Source organism: Microcaecilia unicolor, chromosome 7 (assembly GCF_901765095.1).
Source record: "Microcaecilia unicolor chromosome 7, aMicUni1.1, whole genome shotgun sequence".
Lineage (NCBI taxonomy): Eukaryota > Metazoa > Chordata > Amphibia > Gymnophiona > Siphonopidae > Microcaecilia > Microcaecilia unicolor.
In genome coordinates this window covers 55910022-55928754 of record NC_044037.1, presented here as the reverse complement: position 1 = coordinate 55928754, position 18733 = coordinate 55910022, and the positions used below count along the sequence as shown (strand labels likewise).

The 18733-nt window shown below is 48.8% G+C and overlaps 1 protein-coding gene across 5 annotated transcripts in view; it reads left to right on the top strand.

Annotated features, from left to right (window-relative positions):
* The window catches only part of RPS6KA6 (ribosomal protein S6 kinase A6), a 248754-nt gene that overhangs the window by 78965 nt on the left and 151056 nt on the right, over window positions 1-18733 (top strand). For all 5 annotated transcript variants that reach the window (XM_030209964.1, XM_030209960.1, XM_030209963.1 and 2 more), the window contains exon 5: window positions 14655-14735. In XM_030209964.1, the coding sequence (XP_030065824.1) occupies window positions 14655-14735 (81 nt within the window). The remainder of the gene's footprint in view (window positions 1-14654; window positions 14736-18733) is intronic.

The following is an 18733-nucleotide window of genomic DNA, read 5'->3' as shown; positions in this document are numbered from 1 at the left end:
TCTGTAATTTTATTCTTTATAATAGTTTTCACTGGTTTGCCCCACACTGAAGTCAAGCTTACCGTTCTGTAATTTCCTGCATCACTCCTGGATCCCTTTTTAAAAATTGGTGTAACATTGGCCACCCTCTAATATTCAGGTAGTAAAGACGATTTTTAATGAGAGGTTACAGATCACTAACTGCAGATCAGCAATTTTGTGTTTGAGTTCTTTCAGTACCTTGGGGTGTATACCATCAGATTCAGTTGATTTATCACTCCTTAATTTGTCGATTTGGCTCAGTACGTCTTCCAGGTTCATCGAGATTTCTTACAGTTCCTCTGCATCGTCACCCTTGTAAACCATCTCCAGTACAGGTAGATCTCTCACATCTTCTTCTGTAAAGACTGAAGCAAAGAATTCATTCAGTCTCTCCACTATGGTCTTGTCCTTCCTTAGGGCTGCTTTTGCTCCTTCATGATCTAACGGTTCCACGGATTCCCTCACAGGCCTTTTTGCTTCTGATGTACCTGAAAAAGGTGTTACTATGAATTTTTGTGTCTGCGGTGAGTGTTTTTTCTTCTTTTAGTCTTCTTTATCAGTACTTTTCATCTAGCTTGACAGTGCTTAGGTTTCTTATTTTCTTCATTCGGATCCTTTTTTCATTGTTTGAAAGATACTCTTTTGGCTCTAATAGCTTCTTTCACTTGCTTGTATATAGTGAAGATACTTATCTGTAGCAGGAATTCTCCAAAGACAGCAGACCTTATATTCTCACAAGTGGGTGATGCAGCCTGCATTGCCTGGTCCGGGACCTATGTCTAGCATAAGTAGAGCTTTGTGGAGCGCGAGACATGCTCCACTGCACATATACGAGTTCCTTCCCACCTGTTGCGAGAGCACGGGCTCCTCAGTTACATACTACATCAAAAAAGTAAAAATAAGAAAGGAGACAACTCCAAGGGCAGGTGGGAGAGATTGTGAGAATATAAGGCCTGCTGTCCTCGGAGAATACCTGCTACAGGTAAATATCTTCATTTTCTCCGAGGACAAACAGGCCTATTTATTCTCACAAGTGGGGAATCCCTAGCATCAAAGCTCACCGAAAACAACAAACATTGGACAATTGGGCCTAGCAGTGGTAAAGACATAACACAGATTAACCTGAATCCTTATACAAATTGAGTGAGAATGCAGCCTGGAACAGAATAAAATGGGCCTAGGGCAGTGGAGTTGGATTTTAGACCCCAAACAGATTCTGCAACACTGTCTGCCTGAACCGACTGTCACGTCGGATATCCTGCTCCAAGCAGCAATGAGATGTGAATGTGTGGACTGAAGACCATGTCACAGCCTTGCAAATTTCTTCAGTAGAGGCTGACCACAAATGTGCTACTGACGCAGCCATGGCCCTTATATTATTAGCCGTGACACAACCCTCTAAGGTCTTTCACATGCCCAGGCTGGGCTGAAATGCAGTCTGCCCGCCAATGGTTTATTTCCCAATGGCAGCCCCCATCCTGTTGGTATCATAAGAAATAAAAAGCTGGGCAGACTGTCTCTGGGGCCTGGTCTGGTCCATGTACTAGGTCAATTCTCTCTTGAAATCCAAGGTGTGCAGGGCAATCTCACCATGATAGGATGGTGGACTCTGGTCCTGGGGAACTGAGTTCGATTCCCACTTCAGGCACGGGCAGCTCCTTGTGACTCTGGGCAAGTCACTTAACCCTCCATTGCCCCAGGTACAAATAAGTACCTGTATATGTAAGCCACATTGAGCCTGCCATGAGTGGGAAAGCGCGGGGTACAAATGTAACAAAAATAACAAATGAGGTCGGGGAAAGAATGTTGGCAAGACAATCAACTGGTTCAAATGGAACTCTGACACTACCTTTGACAGGAACTTACCGTGTTTCCCCGAATATAAGACACTGTCTTATATTAATTTTTGCTCCCAAAAAGGCGCTAGGTCTTATTTTCAGGGGATGTCTTAGTATTTCAGGGAAACACGGTTGGCCCGCCCACCTTCCCTCCGTCGCTCCTGCAACTACCGGTAACCCCCCACCCGAGTTCGCCCCCCCCCCCCACCCGAGATGGCGCTCCCACCCGAAGTCGCCGGACCCCACCCCCCTCCGTCGCTCCGAAACTAACATGAACTTCCATATCATCATGCTGATCAATCCATAGACTGGTGGGTTGTGTCCATCTACCAGCAGGTGGAGATAGAGAGCAATCCTTTTGCCTCCCTATATGTGGTCATGTGCTGCCAGAAACTCCTCAGTATGTTCTCTATCTCAGCAGGTGGTGGTCACACACAGCAGCAGCTCTGGCTAGGCCTCCAAGCCTAATTTTTAGGTTTTGTTGAGTGCCTGGGGTTGAGGGCTCTTCTTGAGCAAGTGCAAACCTGGTGGCGCCAGGTCCCTCCTTTTCTCCCCCCTCCCGCTGGCTCCGTTAAAAAAAAAAAAAAAAAATTTTGACGTCCTTAAGGGCGTTTATTTCGACGTTTATTTAAACGTTTATTGCAGCTACTCACTGGGACACCAGGTCGTTACAGCTCGGAGCGAGAAGCAGGTAATTTTTACCTTTTTATAGCGGGCAGGGGGTTCCCCGATTGATCTCCACGTGGCCTATGGCGTCGGAGGGCGAGGGCGCGAAGAATTGCTCCCCGGACCGCGTGTGCGCTTCTAGCGGGGATGCGGGGGTTTTAAAGTCTGATTCGCCCTTGTTGGGTGTCAGTTTGGAGGCCGGTCAGTGTCCCGGGTCTTCATCCGGCGCGGCGGTTTTTCCCGCCATAAACGCCCATCCCCCGCTGCTCGCCTCCGCCATCTTGGCCGGCCACTCTGCTCGGACGGCTTCTTCTTGGGCCGCCCTTGAGCTGGGAGACGTTCATGCCATGGCCGCCCTTGATTTGGGCGACGGCAAAAAAGCGGCTAAAGTTAAGCGCCGTTCTTCCCGCGCGGCTCCTTCGCGGAGTGTCGCGCCGGACGCCATCTTGGATGCGCAGCATGTTGCTCCCCCGCTCTTGCGAGCACCGGTTGAGGGTGCGTCTAGGGCTGTGGCCCAGGCTGCTGAAATACACAGTCTGGGGGGTTTCTCCCCCGAGTTTATTTTGCTGCTGCATCAGGCTTTCCTTATGCAAAACGCTGCCCCTTCTCCCTTGTCCGATAACGGGGTTGAGGCCACCGGAAGTAAACGCCCTCGGGTGGATTCCCAGGCCTTAGAGGACGCTGTTTCCTCTGATGTAGATGAGGGCAGCGTATCTGAGTTCTCCCAACGGTCCTTTGGGGATTCCTTGGAGGAGACGGATTCCCACTCGGATGGAGCGGATGACCCCTCTGCAGCGCGGATATTTCGCTCAGAGGATTTGCCCAACCTGTTACTGCAGGCCATGAGCATTTTGAAGATTTCCTCGCCGGAGGACCTCTCTCCCTCAGCCCCTGTTGGCTCTGCCATTATGCTGGGGACGAAGCGCCCGCCTAGAACCTTCCACGTGCATGATGCCATGCACACCTTAATTTCGGCTCAATGGGATGTCCCGGAAGCGAGCCTCAAAGTGGCTAGGGCTATGTCCCGCCTCTATCCTTTGCCTGAAAGTGAACGTGAGGCCTTTCTTTGGCCTACCGTGGATTCTTTAATCACTGCGGTGACTAAGAAGACGGCGTTGCCGGTGGAAGGTGGCACGGCCCTAAAGGACGCCCAAGACACAAGATTGGAAGCGGCTTTAAGGTCGTCCTTCGAGGCGGCTGCCTTAAGTTTGCAGGCCTCAGTTTGCGGCTCCTATGTGGCCAGGGCGTGCCTGACGATTGTGCAGCGGGCTTCCCCCTCGGATCCTTCCTTGAGGGCTGACTGGCCGGCCCTGGAATCGGGCTTGGCTTATTTGGCAGACTTACTGTATGATGTCTTGAGAGCCTCAGCTAAAGGTATGGCTCAGACAGTTTTTGCGCGGCGCTGGCTTTGGCTGAAACATTGGTCTGCGGACCACGCCTCTAAGTCCCGCCTGGCTAAGTTGCCTTTTAAATGCAAGCTGCTCTTTGGGGTCGAGCTGGACAAAATCGTGACCGATCTCGGCACGTCTAAGGGCAAGAGGTTACCAGAGGTCAGGGCTCGGGCCAGTGCTCGCCCCGGTATCTCCAGAGGACGGTTTCAAGAAGCCCGTCGGTACCGCCCGGGCAAGTCGGGCTCCTCTGCCCCCTCTTCCTTCAAAAGGAACTTCTCCCCCAAGCAGCATTCCTTTCGCAGAGACCGCCATCCCGGAGGTACACCCTCCGGTCCTCCCCCAGGGTCTCGTACCCAATGACGGGGCCCTGGTCCATATCCCAGTGCAGATTGGAGGACGCCTGTCCTCGTTTCTGGGCGAGTGGACCAAAGTAACTTCAGACGCTTGGGTGCTGGAAGTCATCAGAGACGGCTACAAGTTAGAGTTCTGCCGACCCTTAAGAGACGGGTTTGTACTCTCTCCCTGCAAGTCTCCGGTCAAAGCTGTGGCAGTGCAGCAGACCTTGGACAACCTGATCCGCCTGGGTGCGGTCGTTCCGGTGCCAGAAAATCAGATTGGCAAGGGACGTTACTCCATTTACTTTGTGGTACCAAAGAAAGGAGGTTCTGTCCGGCCTATCCTCGACCTCAAAGGGGTCAATCGGGCCTTGAAAGTGCGGCACTTTCGCATGGAGACTCTCCGCTCTGTTATAGCGGCAGTGAAGGCAGGAGAGTTCTTGGCTTCCTTGGACATCAAGGAAGCGTACCTGCATATTCCCATCTGGCCTCCTCATCAACGCTTTCTGCGTTTTGCAGTCCTGGGCCGACACTTCCAGTTCAGAGCCCTCCCTTTCGGGTTGGCTACTGCTCCGCGGACCTTCTCCAAAGTAATGGTGGTCATCGCGGCCTTCCTGCGAAAGGAAGGAGTACAAGTCCATCCTTATCTGGACGACTGGTTGATCCGAGCCCCCTCTTATGCAGAGTGCGGCAAAGCTGTGGACCGGGTGGTTGCTCTTTTGAGCTCCCTGGGGTGGATCATCAACTGGGAGAAGAGCCAGCTGCGCCCGACTCAGTCCCTGGAGTATCTGGGAGTTCGATTCGACACCCAAGTGGGCAGAGTGTTCCTGCCAGACAATCAGATTGTCAAGCTTCAGGCTCAGGTGGACCAGTTCCTAGTAGCCTCTCCTCTTCGGGCTTGGGACTATGTGCAGCTGTTGGGCTCTATGACGGCCACGATGGAAGTAGTGCCCTGGGCCAGGGCTCATATGAGACCACTACAACACTCTCTGCTGCAGCGCTGGACTCCGATGTCGGAGGATTATGCTGTGCGCCTTCCCTTGGACCCAGCAGTGCGCAAGGCGCTGAGCTGGTGGATGCAGACAGACAAGTTGTCTGCAGGAATGCCTCTGGTAACCCCGGAGTGGATTGTCATCACGACGGACGCCTCTTTGTCGGGCTGGGGAGCCCACTGCTTGGGAAGGACAGCGCAGGGGCTCTGGTCTCCTGCAGAGGCAAAGTGGTCTATCAACCTCCTGGAACTCAGAGCCATTCAGTTGGCGCTTTTGGAGTTCATCCCGGTACTGGCGTTGAAGCCAGTACGGGTCCTGTCGGACAATGCCACGGCTGTGGCCTATGTCAACCGCCAGGGAGGTACCAAGCGCGCCCCTCTAGCCAAGGAGGCCATGAATCTATGCCAGTGGGCGGAAGCGAACCTGGAACAGCTGTCAGCGGCCCACATTGCCGGAGTCATGAATGTCAAGGCGGACTTTCTCAGTCGCCATACCTTGGAGCCCGGAGAGTGGCAGCTATCTGCTCAGGCGTTCTTGGACATCACGAAGCGCTGGGGCCAGCCGAGCCTAGATCTGATGGCGTCATCGGCCAATTGCCAAGTGCCGCGCTTTTTCAGCAGAGGACGGGACCCTTGATCCCTGGGAGTAGATGCTCTTCTCCAACAGTGGCCGACACAAGAGCTTCTCTATGTGTTCCCGCCCTGGCCCATGTTGGGCAGGGTGCTAGACCGGGTGGCAAAGCATCCGGGCCGGATAATCCTGGTGGATCCGGACTGGCCCAGACGTCCCTGGTATGCGGACTTGATCAGGCTCTCAGTCGACGATCCTCTGCGGCTGCCAGTGGAGCAGGGCCTGTTACATCAGGGTCCCGTGGTGATGGAGGATCCCTCCCCCTTTGGTCTTACGGCCTGGCTATTGAGCGGCAGCGTCTGAGAAAGAAGGGCTTCTCAGACAAGGTCATCGCCACTCTGCTGAGAGCGAGGAAGCGCTCTACTTCTACTGCTTACGCCAGGGTTTGGCGTATCTTTGCAGCGTGGTGTGAAGCAGGCTCACTTTCTCCCTTCACTGCTCCAATTTCTTCAGTGTTGGCGTTCCTGCAAGAAGGTCTGGAGAAAGGCCTGTCGCTCAGTTCCCTTAAAGTCCAGGTAGCGGCTCTGGCTTGCTTCAGGGGCCGCCTGAAGGGTGCTTCCCTGGCTTCGCAGCCAGATGTGGTGCGCTTTCTCAAGGGAGTTAATCACCTGCGCCCTCCTCTGCACTCAGTGGTGCCTGCGTGGAATCTCAACCTGGTGCTAAGAGCATTGCAGAAGCCGCCTTTTGAACCCTTGTCGAGGGCATCTCTGAAAGACCTGACGTTGAAAGCAGTCTTTTTGGTGGCTATCACTTCAGCCAGAAGAGTTTCCGAGCTCCAGGCGCTCTCATGTAGAGAGCCTTTTCTGCAGTTCACTGAGGCAGGAGTGACTATTCGCACAGTGCCTTCCTTCCTGCCCAAGATTGTTTCTCGCTTCCATGTGAATCAGCAGCTCTGTCTCCCTTCCTTTCGTAGGGAGGACTACCCAGAGGAATACTCTGCTCTCAAATATCTGGATGTGAGATGAGTCATCATCAGATACTTGGAAGTGACCAATGATTTCCGGAAATCGGATCATCTGTTTGTCCTGTTTGCAGGTCCTCGTAAGGGTCTGCAGGCTGCTAAGCCTACAGTGGCAAGATATGGGTCAAGGAAGCCATTGCAGCGGCTTATGTGGCCGCGGGGAAGGTGCCGCCTATCCAGCTGAAGGCTCACTCCACTAGAGCTCAGGCGGCCTCGATGGCAGAGGCCGGGTCCGTCTCCTTGGAAGAGATTTGCAAGGCGGCAACTTGGGCTTCGGCCCATACCTTCTCCAGGCATTACCGCTTGATTGTGGATGCTCGGGCGGAGGCCCGGTTTGGAGCTTCAGTGTTGCGGTCAGGGATTTCAATGTCCCGCCCTGGGTGAGTACTGCTTCGGTACATCCCACCAGTCTATGGATTGATCAGCATGATGATATGGAAGGTAAAATTATGTATCATACCTGATAATTTTCTTTCCATTAATCATAGCTGATCAATCCATAGCCCCTCCCAGATATCTGTACTGTTTATATTCTGGTTGCATTTCAGGTTCAAGTTTAGTTTTCAGTTCCTGTTCAGGAGGACTTCGTGTTCAAGTTTTTTCACTTGGATTCTTCAAGAGTTGAGACGAGTTTGTGTTACAGTGAGCTGCTGCATTCCTCTCCCGTCCGTTTTACGGGGCTGGATTGAGATTTAAATTCTGCCGGCACTCCCTCCCGCTTCGTGCGGCTGTAGGGCAGCTTTGTACCCCTCCCGCTTCGGCGGTGTTAGGGTCAGTCAGCTCCTCCCGCGGTTGCGGTTGCAGGATAAGCCAGATCCCCCCGCATCGGCGGGTGTGGTGTCCCTCCCCCGCTCCGCGGGGATGAGCTGGACGGATTCCCCTCCCCCACTTGTGTGGGGATGAGCTGGGTTAATTCCCCTCCCCCGTTTCGGCGGTGGTGAGCTGGGCAGAGTGTCCCTTCGTGGGTGTAATTCTCTAAGTGCTGAGTCCTGCGGATGGAGCTTGGATATCGACATACTGAGGAGTTTCCGGCAGCACATGACCACATATAGGGAGGCAAAAGGATTGCTCTCTATCTCCACCTGCTGGTAGATGGACACAACCCACCAGTCTATGGATTGATCAGCTATGATTAATGGAAAGAAAATTATCAGGTATGATACATAATTTTACCTTAAGCCTCCTTTCACTTCCTTCCAGTTCGCAGGAGCAGCAGGGCAGGCCTCTCCTTCCTTCCGTGCCCCACCCTCGCCTGATGTTACGTTACGTCAGGCGAGGGCGGGACACGGAAGGAAGGAGTGGCCTGCCCTCCTGCTGCTGCTGCTTGCTGCGAACTGGAAGGAAAGTGAAAGGAGGCTTAAGTTCAGGTTAGTTTCGGAGCGACGGAGGGGGGTGGGGCACCATCTCGGGTGGGGGGGTTAGTTTCGGAGCGACGGAGGGGGGGCCCGGCGATCTCGGGTGGGGGGGGGGGCGACCCTACTTACCGGTAAAAGAAAAACTTTGCTAGGCCTTACTTTCGGGGGAGGCCTTATATTTTCCAAGGGCACCAAAAACCTCAGTAGGTCTTATTTTATGGGGATGCCCTATTTTCGGGGAAACACGGTAGGGTGCGTACGGAGGACTACTCTGTTGTGATGGAACTTAGTATAAGGTGCATCCACTACTAAGGCCTGAAGTTCACTGACTCTACGAGCTAAATTAACAGCCACCAAGAAAATAACCTTCCAGGTCAAGTACTTCAGATGGCAGGAATCCAGTGGCTCAAAAGAAGCTTTCATCAGCTGGATGAGAATGACGTTGAGGTCTCATGACACTGGTGGAGGTTTGACAGGGGGCTTTGACAAATTCAAACCTCACACGAATTGAATAACTAAAGGTTGTCCAAAGATGGGCTTACTTTCTACACAATGTTGATAAGCACAAGTAGCACTGAGGTGAACCCTTACGGAGTTGATCTTAAAACCAGACTCGGATAAGTATAGAAGGTAGTCAAGCAGGGACTGTGTAGGGCAAGCAAGGGGATCTAAGGCCTTGCTCTCACACCAGATGACAAACCACCTCCATTTGAAAGAATAACACCTTTAGTGGAATCTTTCCTGGAAGCCAGCAAGACCCTAGAGACACCCTTCAAAAGACCCAAGGAAGCAAATTCTATGCTTTGTGAGAGCCAGAGATTGAAGGTTGGGATGTAGAAGAGATCCCTTATTCTGACTTAAGAGGGTTGGAAAGCACTCCAATCTCCATGATTCTTCTGAGGATAACTCCAGAAATAGAGGGGACCAGATTTGCCAAGGCCTGTATGGCACAATCAGAATCATGGTTCCTCGGTCTTTCTTGAGTTTCAGCAAAGTTTTCCCCACAAGAGGTATGGGAGGATACACATACAGCAGACCTGTCCCCCAATGTAGAATGAAGGCTAGTCTGCCATGGGTCTGAAGCCTGGAATAGAACTGAGGGACTTTGTGACTGATTTGAATGCCAAAGAGATCCACCGAGGGGGTTCCCCATGCTCTGAAGATCTTGCAGACAACAGTCATATTGAGAGACCACTTATGCGGTTGCATAACCCAGTTCAGTCTGTCGGCCAGGCTGTTGTTTTGCCCACCAGATAAGTGGCTCATAAGTACATGCCGTGATGGTGAGAGGGAGTGATTCAGTGCCCCCCTGCTTGTTAGTGTAATACATAGCAACCTGGTTGTCTGTTTGAGCACAATTTGGTGAGACAGCTGATCTCTGAAAGCGTTTAGAGCATTCCAGATTACCCGAAGTTCCAGGAGATTGATCTGAAGATTCGTTTTCTGGGACGACCAAACACCTTGCGTGTGGAGCCCATCCACATGAGTTCTCCAACCCAGGAGGGATGCATCTGTCAGCACTTTTTGCGGCCGAGGCATTTGGAATGGAAGTCCCAGAGTCAAATTGGATCGAATGGTGAGCAAACAAGCTCTGGGGACACTTGATTCCCCGTGGCTTGATACCACTGAGAAGCTAGGGTCCATAGGGCAGATCTCATGTGGAGGCGTGTCGTGGCAGTCACATAAACTGTGGAAGCCATGTGGCCCAACAGTCTCAACGTATGCTGAGCAGTAACCTGCTGAGAGGTTCGAACCTGAGATGCCAGAGCAATGAGTGTGTCTGCTCTTGGCCTCAGAAGGTAAGCTCGAACCTTCTGTGTGTTGAGAAGGGCTCCTATGAACTCCAGTTGTTGGGCAGGGCGAAGGTAGGACTTGGGGTAGTTGTAGCACCCAAATAGTTCTCCACATGGACTCCTGAGCACCATCCTCTGAGGTGCTCTTCACCAGCCAGTCGTCGAGATAGGTAAACACATGGACTCCCAGTCTGCATAGTGACACTGAAACTACCGCTAGACATTTGGTGAAAACCCTGGAGCTGATGTGAGGCCAAAAGGCAAAGCACAGTACTGGTAGTGATGTGTTCCCAGCCGAAATCGTAGATACTTCTGGTGGGCTGGAAGTATCGTGATGTGAGTATACCCTCCTTTTAGTCCAGAGATGCTGAATCATGGAAAGAAGGGTGCCTAGGGAAACCATCCTGAACTTTTCTTTGATGAGGAATTTTTTCAGGGGCCTTAGTTCTAGGGTGGGATTCATCCCCTCCTTTTTTTTCTTTTGCACAAGGAAGTACCTGGAATAGAATCCCTGCCCTTCTTCCCCTGGTGGAACGGGTTCGACCGCATGGGCCTTCAGATGGGCTGAGAGTTCCTCTGCAAGTATCTGCTTGTGTTGAGAGCTGAAGGAAAAAGCTCTCAGTGGGCAATTTGATGGTTTCTGAGACCAATTGAGGGCATATCAGAGATGGACTATTTGGAGAATCCACCAGTCGGAGGTTACAAGGGGCCACCTTTTGTGAGAAAATGTCAGCCTCCATCCAACCGGCATCAGGAACAGACACTGGTACTGTGGCTGTGCTCTGCTGGAGCCAGTGAAAAACCTGTCCCCTGCTTTGACTGGGGAGCAGCAGGGGCCTTGGACGTATGCTGTTGATGAGAACGAGCGCGCTGGGGCTGAGCCTGAACAGGCTTGCGAGAAGAGGAGGTGTACCTGTTCCTCTGAGAGAAATTAAGGACACCTCCTCAACTTGCCAAAAGACCACCTAGATATATAAGCAGATGCAGAAGGTGTCCAGCGAGAGAGAGAAGAAATGGTATCAGTATGTTTCTTGATCTGGTCTGCAACCTCTTCAGCCTTCTCTCCAAAAAGGTTATTTTATTTATTTATTGCATTTGTATCCCACATTTTCCCACCTATTTGCAGGCTCAATGTGGCTTACCCCAGCATGGGGTATCTGCCAACCTCTTCTGAACAGACTGTTCCAAGTCAGAAACACACAGCCATGAGAGTCTGCTCATTGCTAGACTTTGGGCAGACATCCTGAATGCCACATCAAAAGTGTCATAAGCGCCCCTGGCCAAGAACTTTCAACACGCTTTTTGCTGCTTGGCCAACTTGCGAAGTGACTCGGCTTGCTCCGGTGGGAGAGAGTCAGCTAAGTCAAGTATCTTGCGCACTGAGTCCCGCAAGTAAACGCTCATGAAGAGCTGGTAAGACTGGATATGTGACACAAGCGTAGAGGCCTGGAGCATCTTCTCCCAAAAGAATCCAAGGTCCTAGCTTCTCTGTCTGGGGGTGCTGAGGCATAGTCTGTAGAATTTCTGGCTCTTTTGAGAGCAAATTCCACCACCATGGAATTGTGAGGCAGCTGAGGCTTATCAAAACCAGGTGTGCTGTGGATATGGTACATGGAATCGATCTTCGTGATTATGACCGGGACTCACAGAGGGGACTCCAAATTCCGAACGAGGACTTCCTGGAGTACCTCGTGGAGAGGGACAGTCACAGCCTCCCTAGGAGGAGATGTGTAGTCCAGGACCTTGATCATCTTGGCTTGTCCTCCACCTCCAAAGGAAATGCAATGGCCTCAGCCATTTCCTTGATAAAAGATGGGAATGAAAGGCTCTCCGGAGGAGGGGAGGGTTCAGAGGGAATTCCATAGGATTCATCTGAGGAAAAGTTCCTTGGCTCCTCCTCTGAATCCCATGAGTGCTGCTGTTCGGTGTTAGTACCTCCTGGTGGGAGTGTTGAGACTGAACCTGCCTCAATGTGGAGGAGCCATGTCTTTGAACAGCGTCAAACCCAGCTCCTGCCTCAACTCGACGAAGCTTCCTTCACAGATGTCGAGGGAGTACCAGCTTGGGTGGCAGTCGACAGTAGAGTCGCATGTGGCATCTGTGTCGGAGGCTGCACTACAGACTGAGGGCCAAGCGGGGCCAGAACGGGAGGCAGGGTAGGCATAGGCACCCGCAATGCTAATACACACTGTTGCAAAAGTCATCCGGCGGCTCAGAGAGCAAGATTCAGATACGCTTATTGAGGGTTGAGACCGGGAAAGGCTGGGGTCTGGTTCAGGCACAAGTTGCAGAGCTTCCAGGGTCAGTGTGGGAGCTGGGTCTTGGCTGCTGGGAGACTGACACATCAGTACCTCCTGTATGGAGGGGGAGCGATCCAGCTGGCTCTGATGCTTCTCAGGTGCTGAATCCTTGGATGCCCTGGAGCTCCCAGCACCACGTGTCGAGGGCGATCGATGCCGATGCTTCATGGCCTTCTCCCAAAGCTCGTCATTGATGATGACGTTGAATCCACACATCTCTTCAGGGTCTGGTCCAACAATAGACTGTCCTGGGGACCCTGCACACTTGATGCTTCACTGCTCCCAGTGTCTGAGGGTCTAGCTGTAGCTATGCTTACTGACACTTCCGATGCCGGTGATGCTCGACGTCAATGCCGATGCCTCCAACCTTGATGCTGAGGTTGAGGAACTGGACTTGCTTTCTCGTTGAGCCTCTCTAGAAAGCTGGATCCTCTTCCTTATATGAAGGCAGAGTACACAGTTGGGCCCAAGACACTGAAGACACCAAAAATGGGTGTCTTTTCCAGAGATCATCCGATTGCACCGGGTACAGTGCTTAAAGCCACTGGGAACATTTGTGGACATGGAAGGAAAAACTTCCTTGGCTAAATTAAACAAAGCGATGGTGCCTGAAAAAAGGCCAAGGCACCGAAAAAAGGAAGGGAAAAGCCTGGCCGAAGTCAAGGCCTAAAAACGACCAGATGACAACGGAAAAGAAAGGAAAATTAGAACTAGCAAAATAACCTAAGAAATAAAGGAAAAAAGGGGGGGGGGGGGGGGTCCACAAACAGGAATACAAAAGGATGAAAAAATCATCGAAAGGCACAAAAAAAAGCTCTTTGGACTGAGCAAAGTGAGGAGATGGTAAAAAAACAAAACCCCCCAAAAAAACACCGTCTTCACTGTGCTAGAAAAAAAACTGAGGAGACCACACTCTCGTGGCAGGTCTGAAGGCACTTGTGCATGGGCAGGGCTAGGAGGGTAGGGAGAGATGCCAGACCATGCATTGGGGAGAGGGGGGGGGGGGGTCAGGTGGGAGGGAGAAGGTGTGCAGCATTTGATATGGGTTAAACCCGTTAGTCTGCATTATCAGGCAGTCCAGATTCTCGGGTGGTCTGGATTTCTGGCGTCCAGATTTTTGGACTTGTACTGAATGTAACTTTTTTCCCTTGGGGTTGGCAGAAAAAGTAACCTGAGAGTGCGCACGGAAAAGGCGTTTGCACGGTTCAATTTTAGGAGGTCACAGTTCTGTGCATTTTTGTTGGAAGTTAGAAACGATGTTGGTATATTGTAGTGGAATGTGGAGGTAATGCAAGTTGAATGGGCACCGGCAGAGGAAATGCAGTCAAAATTTGTGGAGGAAGTTCATTACATATTGGTGTTTGGTTAGTCAGGGCCAACAGGTGTGTGAGATGTTATTGGTGGAGATAGTGTAATATTGTCAAAAAGAGATGGAGTGAAGAATAACAAAGATAATCAGAGATATTTCCAGTAGTTCACAGAGAACACTTAGATTCCAGTCATAGAGATGCAATTTGATAGTGCACCAGTGCTATGTAGACATGGAGAAAATTTTGGAAATAGGACTTTCTGAGACAGCTGAATGTATTAAATGTACTAAAGAAAGGGGATCTTCATACATTCTGTACGGTGCCCAGAGTTAGGGGTTATTCGGGAAGATGCAAGAAGAATGATTAAAGGCCAGTTCAGAAGTTCGGGTAAGAGGTCAAAATGTGAAGAGGAAAGTAAAGGTTTGCGAGTCTTGAACTGCTGGCAGCAAGAAAATGTATATTAACCCATTAGTGCCCAATGTTCCCATAGTAAAGTCCCATATTTGAACGTTGGGCACTAATGGGTTAATAAAGTAGAAAGAGACTTTACTCCAGACAGTTGGGCTGTGGAAGGAAAAAAATAGTGGAGATAATGGAAAAGTTGGATATAAAATTAGCAAACTACATTGTATGTGAAATATGTCTGGTGGCTTGGTGTGGGTTTTATAGTTTTCTGAAGGTGGAGCAACAATGCCAACCTGAGTGTGGTTTTTTGATGAAGAGGGGAGGGAGGTTGGAGGGTGGAGAGTTTGAAGGGAAGGGGAGGGATAGGAGACTGAGGGATATGTGTGTGTGGAGTGAATAAATATTGGTATGGAAGGATGGGATCAAATTTGCATAAAGAATGCAGAGCAGGGCTAGATGGATAAAGAATCAGTTTCTTTTGACATTAATCAAATATGAAATCATATGTTTCTAAAGGTTTTTGTACTTACTGTACATCTACCTGTTCTGCATTACCAATACAAAAAGGTAATACAAAAATGTCACAACTCATCAGCTGATTATTCCAAAATATAATGTCAAAACGTTTATTGATATGATGCATATTTTACTTTTCAGTTCGAGATCGCGTTCGCACAAAGATGGAGAGGGATATACTAGTGGAAGTAAATCATCCATTTATTGTCAAATTGCACTACGGTTGGTAGTATTGTACATTCTGTCTAGTTAAAGTTAACTCATAGAATTGAATGATCAATTGTTGCACTGTGGGGGGGGGGGGGGGGGGGGACAAAAAAAAACCTATAAAAGAAAATGGTATGTTATTTTCAGTATATGTGTCATATTTCAGACAGATTTTATGTACCGTAGGATAATATGAATGATGGAAATTATTGTTCATATCTTTAACTGTCTTAAAATTATGCTTCTTTTAAAACAGTAGTGAGCAAATTAAGACCTTTTTCCAAATATGAATATTGATAATGTTACTATTGCATTTGAATCCTAAATGAAAATCTTAGGAACTATTTTTGATCCTTTATTGACTGTGGATATAAGCATTAACTCCTTAGTTTACAGTGAGATGCATTTTCAAAGCACTTAGACTTACAAAGTTAAGTGGAGGGGCATTTTTGATATGATGTCTAAGTCTGACTTTGGATGTTTTGCTCAAAATGTTCAGAACCCGAGTAGCAAATAGAGCAATTTTCAAAACAGCAAAACTTTTTTTTTCCAAAAATGGCCATTCGCTAGATGTTTTGTGCTCTGTGCGTTTATCTTTTTGGTCCATTAAAAAAAAAAAAAAAAGTTCAAATGAAAAACACACAAAATCAAGCCATTGGGGTGTAGGAGGAGCCAGCATTCTTAGTACACTGACTACACAGATATCCCAGCAGAACAGTGGGGCACCCTAGGGGACACTGCAGTAGACTTCACATAAAAGCGCCCAGGTACACAACTCACCGTTAACCCCTTATATTATATAGGGAGCCCTCCAAAACCTATCAAAAACCTACTGTGCATCACTACAGTAGCCCTTATTGCTGCAGGTCTCACCTATATGTGAGTACAGTAAGTTTTTGTTGTGTTTTGGGGGGGCTGATACTTCCACCATAAGTGTAACAGAGTGGATTATGGGCGTGTGTCCCCTTCTCCACATTGCACTGTACAGACCATTAGGCTACTCTAGGCACCTGCTTGCTGCTCTAATAGGACTGGCCATAACGTCTGAAGCTGTCAAGAGGCTGATATGTACTGTTTCTTTCACATCTTTTGGGGGTGGGAAAGGGGTCAGTGACCACTGGGGGAGTAAGGGGGGGTCATTCCTTTATTTCTCCAGTGGTCATGTGGTCATTTAGAGCACATTTTTGTGGCTTAGTTGTTATTAAAACAAGTTTAGCTCAAAATGATTTAGTTTTAGTCCTGGACATTTTCGTTTTTCGTTTTGTTCCATTATGGCTGAAAAATGTCCAGGCCTTAGGAATGCCCAAATCCTGCCCTTAACACCCCCTCGACATTTAGATGCACTGCAGATGAATAGAATAGAAAAAATTCTGGAAAATGGATTTTGAAAATACCGATTTGGATGTTTTGGTGAGAATAATGTCCACGTGCTACTTCATGCCACTTTCTAGTCATTTTTCTCTTTCGAAAATGAGCCCCATAGTAACCTGTGGAACTTTGTAACTCTTAATTACTTTGAAAATGAGCCTCGGTGTATTTTGGAAACTATGAAAATTGAATTAATCACATGATTATTTTCATTTGAATAACTTTGAAATTATTGTGTAGGCTTGCATTTCATAGCAATTAGATATTTGTAATGGCCTTTGTGTAGAGTGCTCTAAAGAAATTTAGTAAGCTTCAGATTCTTCAAAATACAGTCTCTTAACCGATATATAATGCAAGTAAGTTTGATAGAGCTATCTTACTGTTATATAAGCTGCAGTAGTGAAGGCTCGGACAACTTTTATTTATTTGTTTTAAATTAAAGTTTATATAACCAAATATAAACATTGTGGGGAAAAAGTACAACGGATAACTTTTAAATGTATATAATCTTTAAGATATTGTATGGCCAGGCACCATCTTATATACTTAATTTAGTGATATTTTCTTCTTCAAAGGAGCAATTTATTTTACAATTTCCACAAACTAAGGTGTTAAATATAATATGTTACTGTTATCTTTTCCATACTAAGCTACTGAGACTTTAAACAATTTGCCATTTTCATTACATCAACTTAAGTTTTTCATATCGGTGAAATTTCATACAGTTATCTATTTGAGAAATTTTTACAAATACAGTATATATAGAGGCATATTTTCAAAGCACTTTGGGAGGCTAAGTTCCATAGGTTTCTATGGAACTTTGGGAGGCTAAGTGCTTTGAAAATAAGCCTCATAGTGGAGGAAACTCAAAGAAGTCAGTGTTTTTATCAGTTGAACAAATGTTGATGATGTTGGGCCGTACAATAGACTCAGGCTACTGGGAGTCTTTGGAACATAGCATATTTCAACAGTCCACTATGTATTACGTTATTTGGCTGAAACTGTCAAATCCAAGAAATGCATTATATATATCTTTTTGTGATCCACATTTAACTAACTGGTGAACAGTGAAATAGAAGTTCTAGTATTATGAAAATAGTAGATAAACAGATTAGCAGCAATCAGAATGCAGAAGATATTGACATAATTGGATTTTGCATTTTTAACACATGGGCCTGTTTACTAATGTGCAGTAGGGATTTGCAGTTACCATACAGTACTTGTAAAACCTCTGTGTATTGTTGGAGGTATTCCCAGCACCTTCCTATAAGTTAGGGAGCATGAACTGAGTGAGTTGTGAGTGGAAAATTGATAAGAACTGCACATAATGGATCAGTGCATGGTGCTTCTTGCATGTCGTGACTTTCGCAGTTACTATGGGTGTCCTTACTGCCTCCTGAAGAGGAATTGGTAAGTGTATTCATGCCAATTGTGAATATGCAAATGGAGAAAGTGTGTCTAACATCCTGGTAGGTGCTCACCTGGGCAGTAGTGATCATCACACAGCATGGTTTGATATAAGAGCTAAAATGGAGCTCAGACACACAACATGCCCAGGGCCTATGGACACCCGAGGAGTCGGAGTGGTCCATCAACCACCTGGAGTTGAAAGTGGTGTTTCAGGCGCTTCTGGCCTTTCAAGTGACCCTGGAAGGATTGGCTGTCAGAGTGATGTCGGACAACACGACAGCAGTGGCCTACATAAATCGACAAGGCGGCACTCAGTGCAGAGCACTGGCCGCGCAGGCCGAACAGATTTGCTACTGGGCCGAGCTGCATCTTCAGTTTCTGTCGGCAGCTCACATTGCAGGTCAGAGCAACGTGCAAGCCGATTATCTAAGCAGGCATCAGATCGATCCACGGAATGGGAACTAGCAGACAAAGTATTCCTGCAGATATGGGCCAAATGGGGCAAGCCCGTGATGGATCTTATTGGCGACAAGTTCGAATGCCAAAGTCCCGTGCTTCTTCAGCAGACGGAGAGATCCTCACTCGGCAGGGTTGGATGCCTTGACTCAGCCCTGGCCTCCGGGCCTACTATATGTGCTTCCTCCGTGGCCCTTGATAGGGCGCATGCTCCTGCGGATTCGGCTGCACCCAGGAGAAGTGGTCCTCATCGCCCCGGATTGGCCCAGGAGGCCTTGGTATGCGGACATCTGACAGATGCTCCCCTTCCTTTATCTCTGGTACCGAACCTGTTGTCACAGGGCCCGGTAGCCATGGAGGACGCCTGCCGCTTTGGTCTTATGGCATGGCGATTGAGAGGGCGCAATTGAGGGACAAGGGCTATTCAAACACAGTCATTTCCACTCTCCTGCAGGCCCGTAAGCGTTCCACTTCCGTGGCTTATGCCAGGATTTGGCGCCAGTTTGAGTCTTGGTGTGCTTCAAAAGCGATCACACCCATTCGGGCTCCTGTCTTGCCGATTCTGGACTTTTTGCAGGATGGTGTACAAATAGGCTTGGCCTATAATACCCTGTGGGTGCAAGTGGCAGCGTTGGCCTCCCTTCGTGGTAAGGTTGAAGGCATGGTTTCTTAGTGGGGTGCTTCGGCTCCGGCTTTCTGTGCGAGCACCCTGTCCAGCTTGGAATCTGGGACTAGTTTTGAAGGCCCTGCAGGCTTCTCCTTTTGAGCCGCTTCAGCCA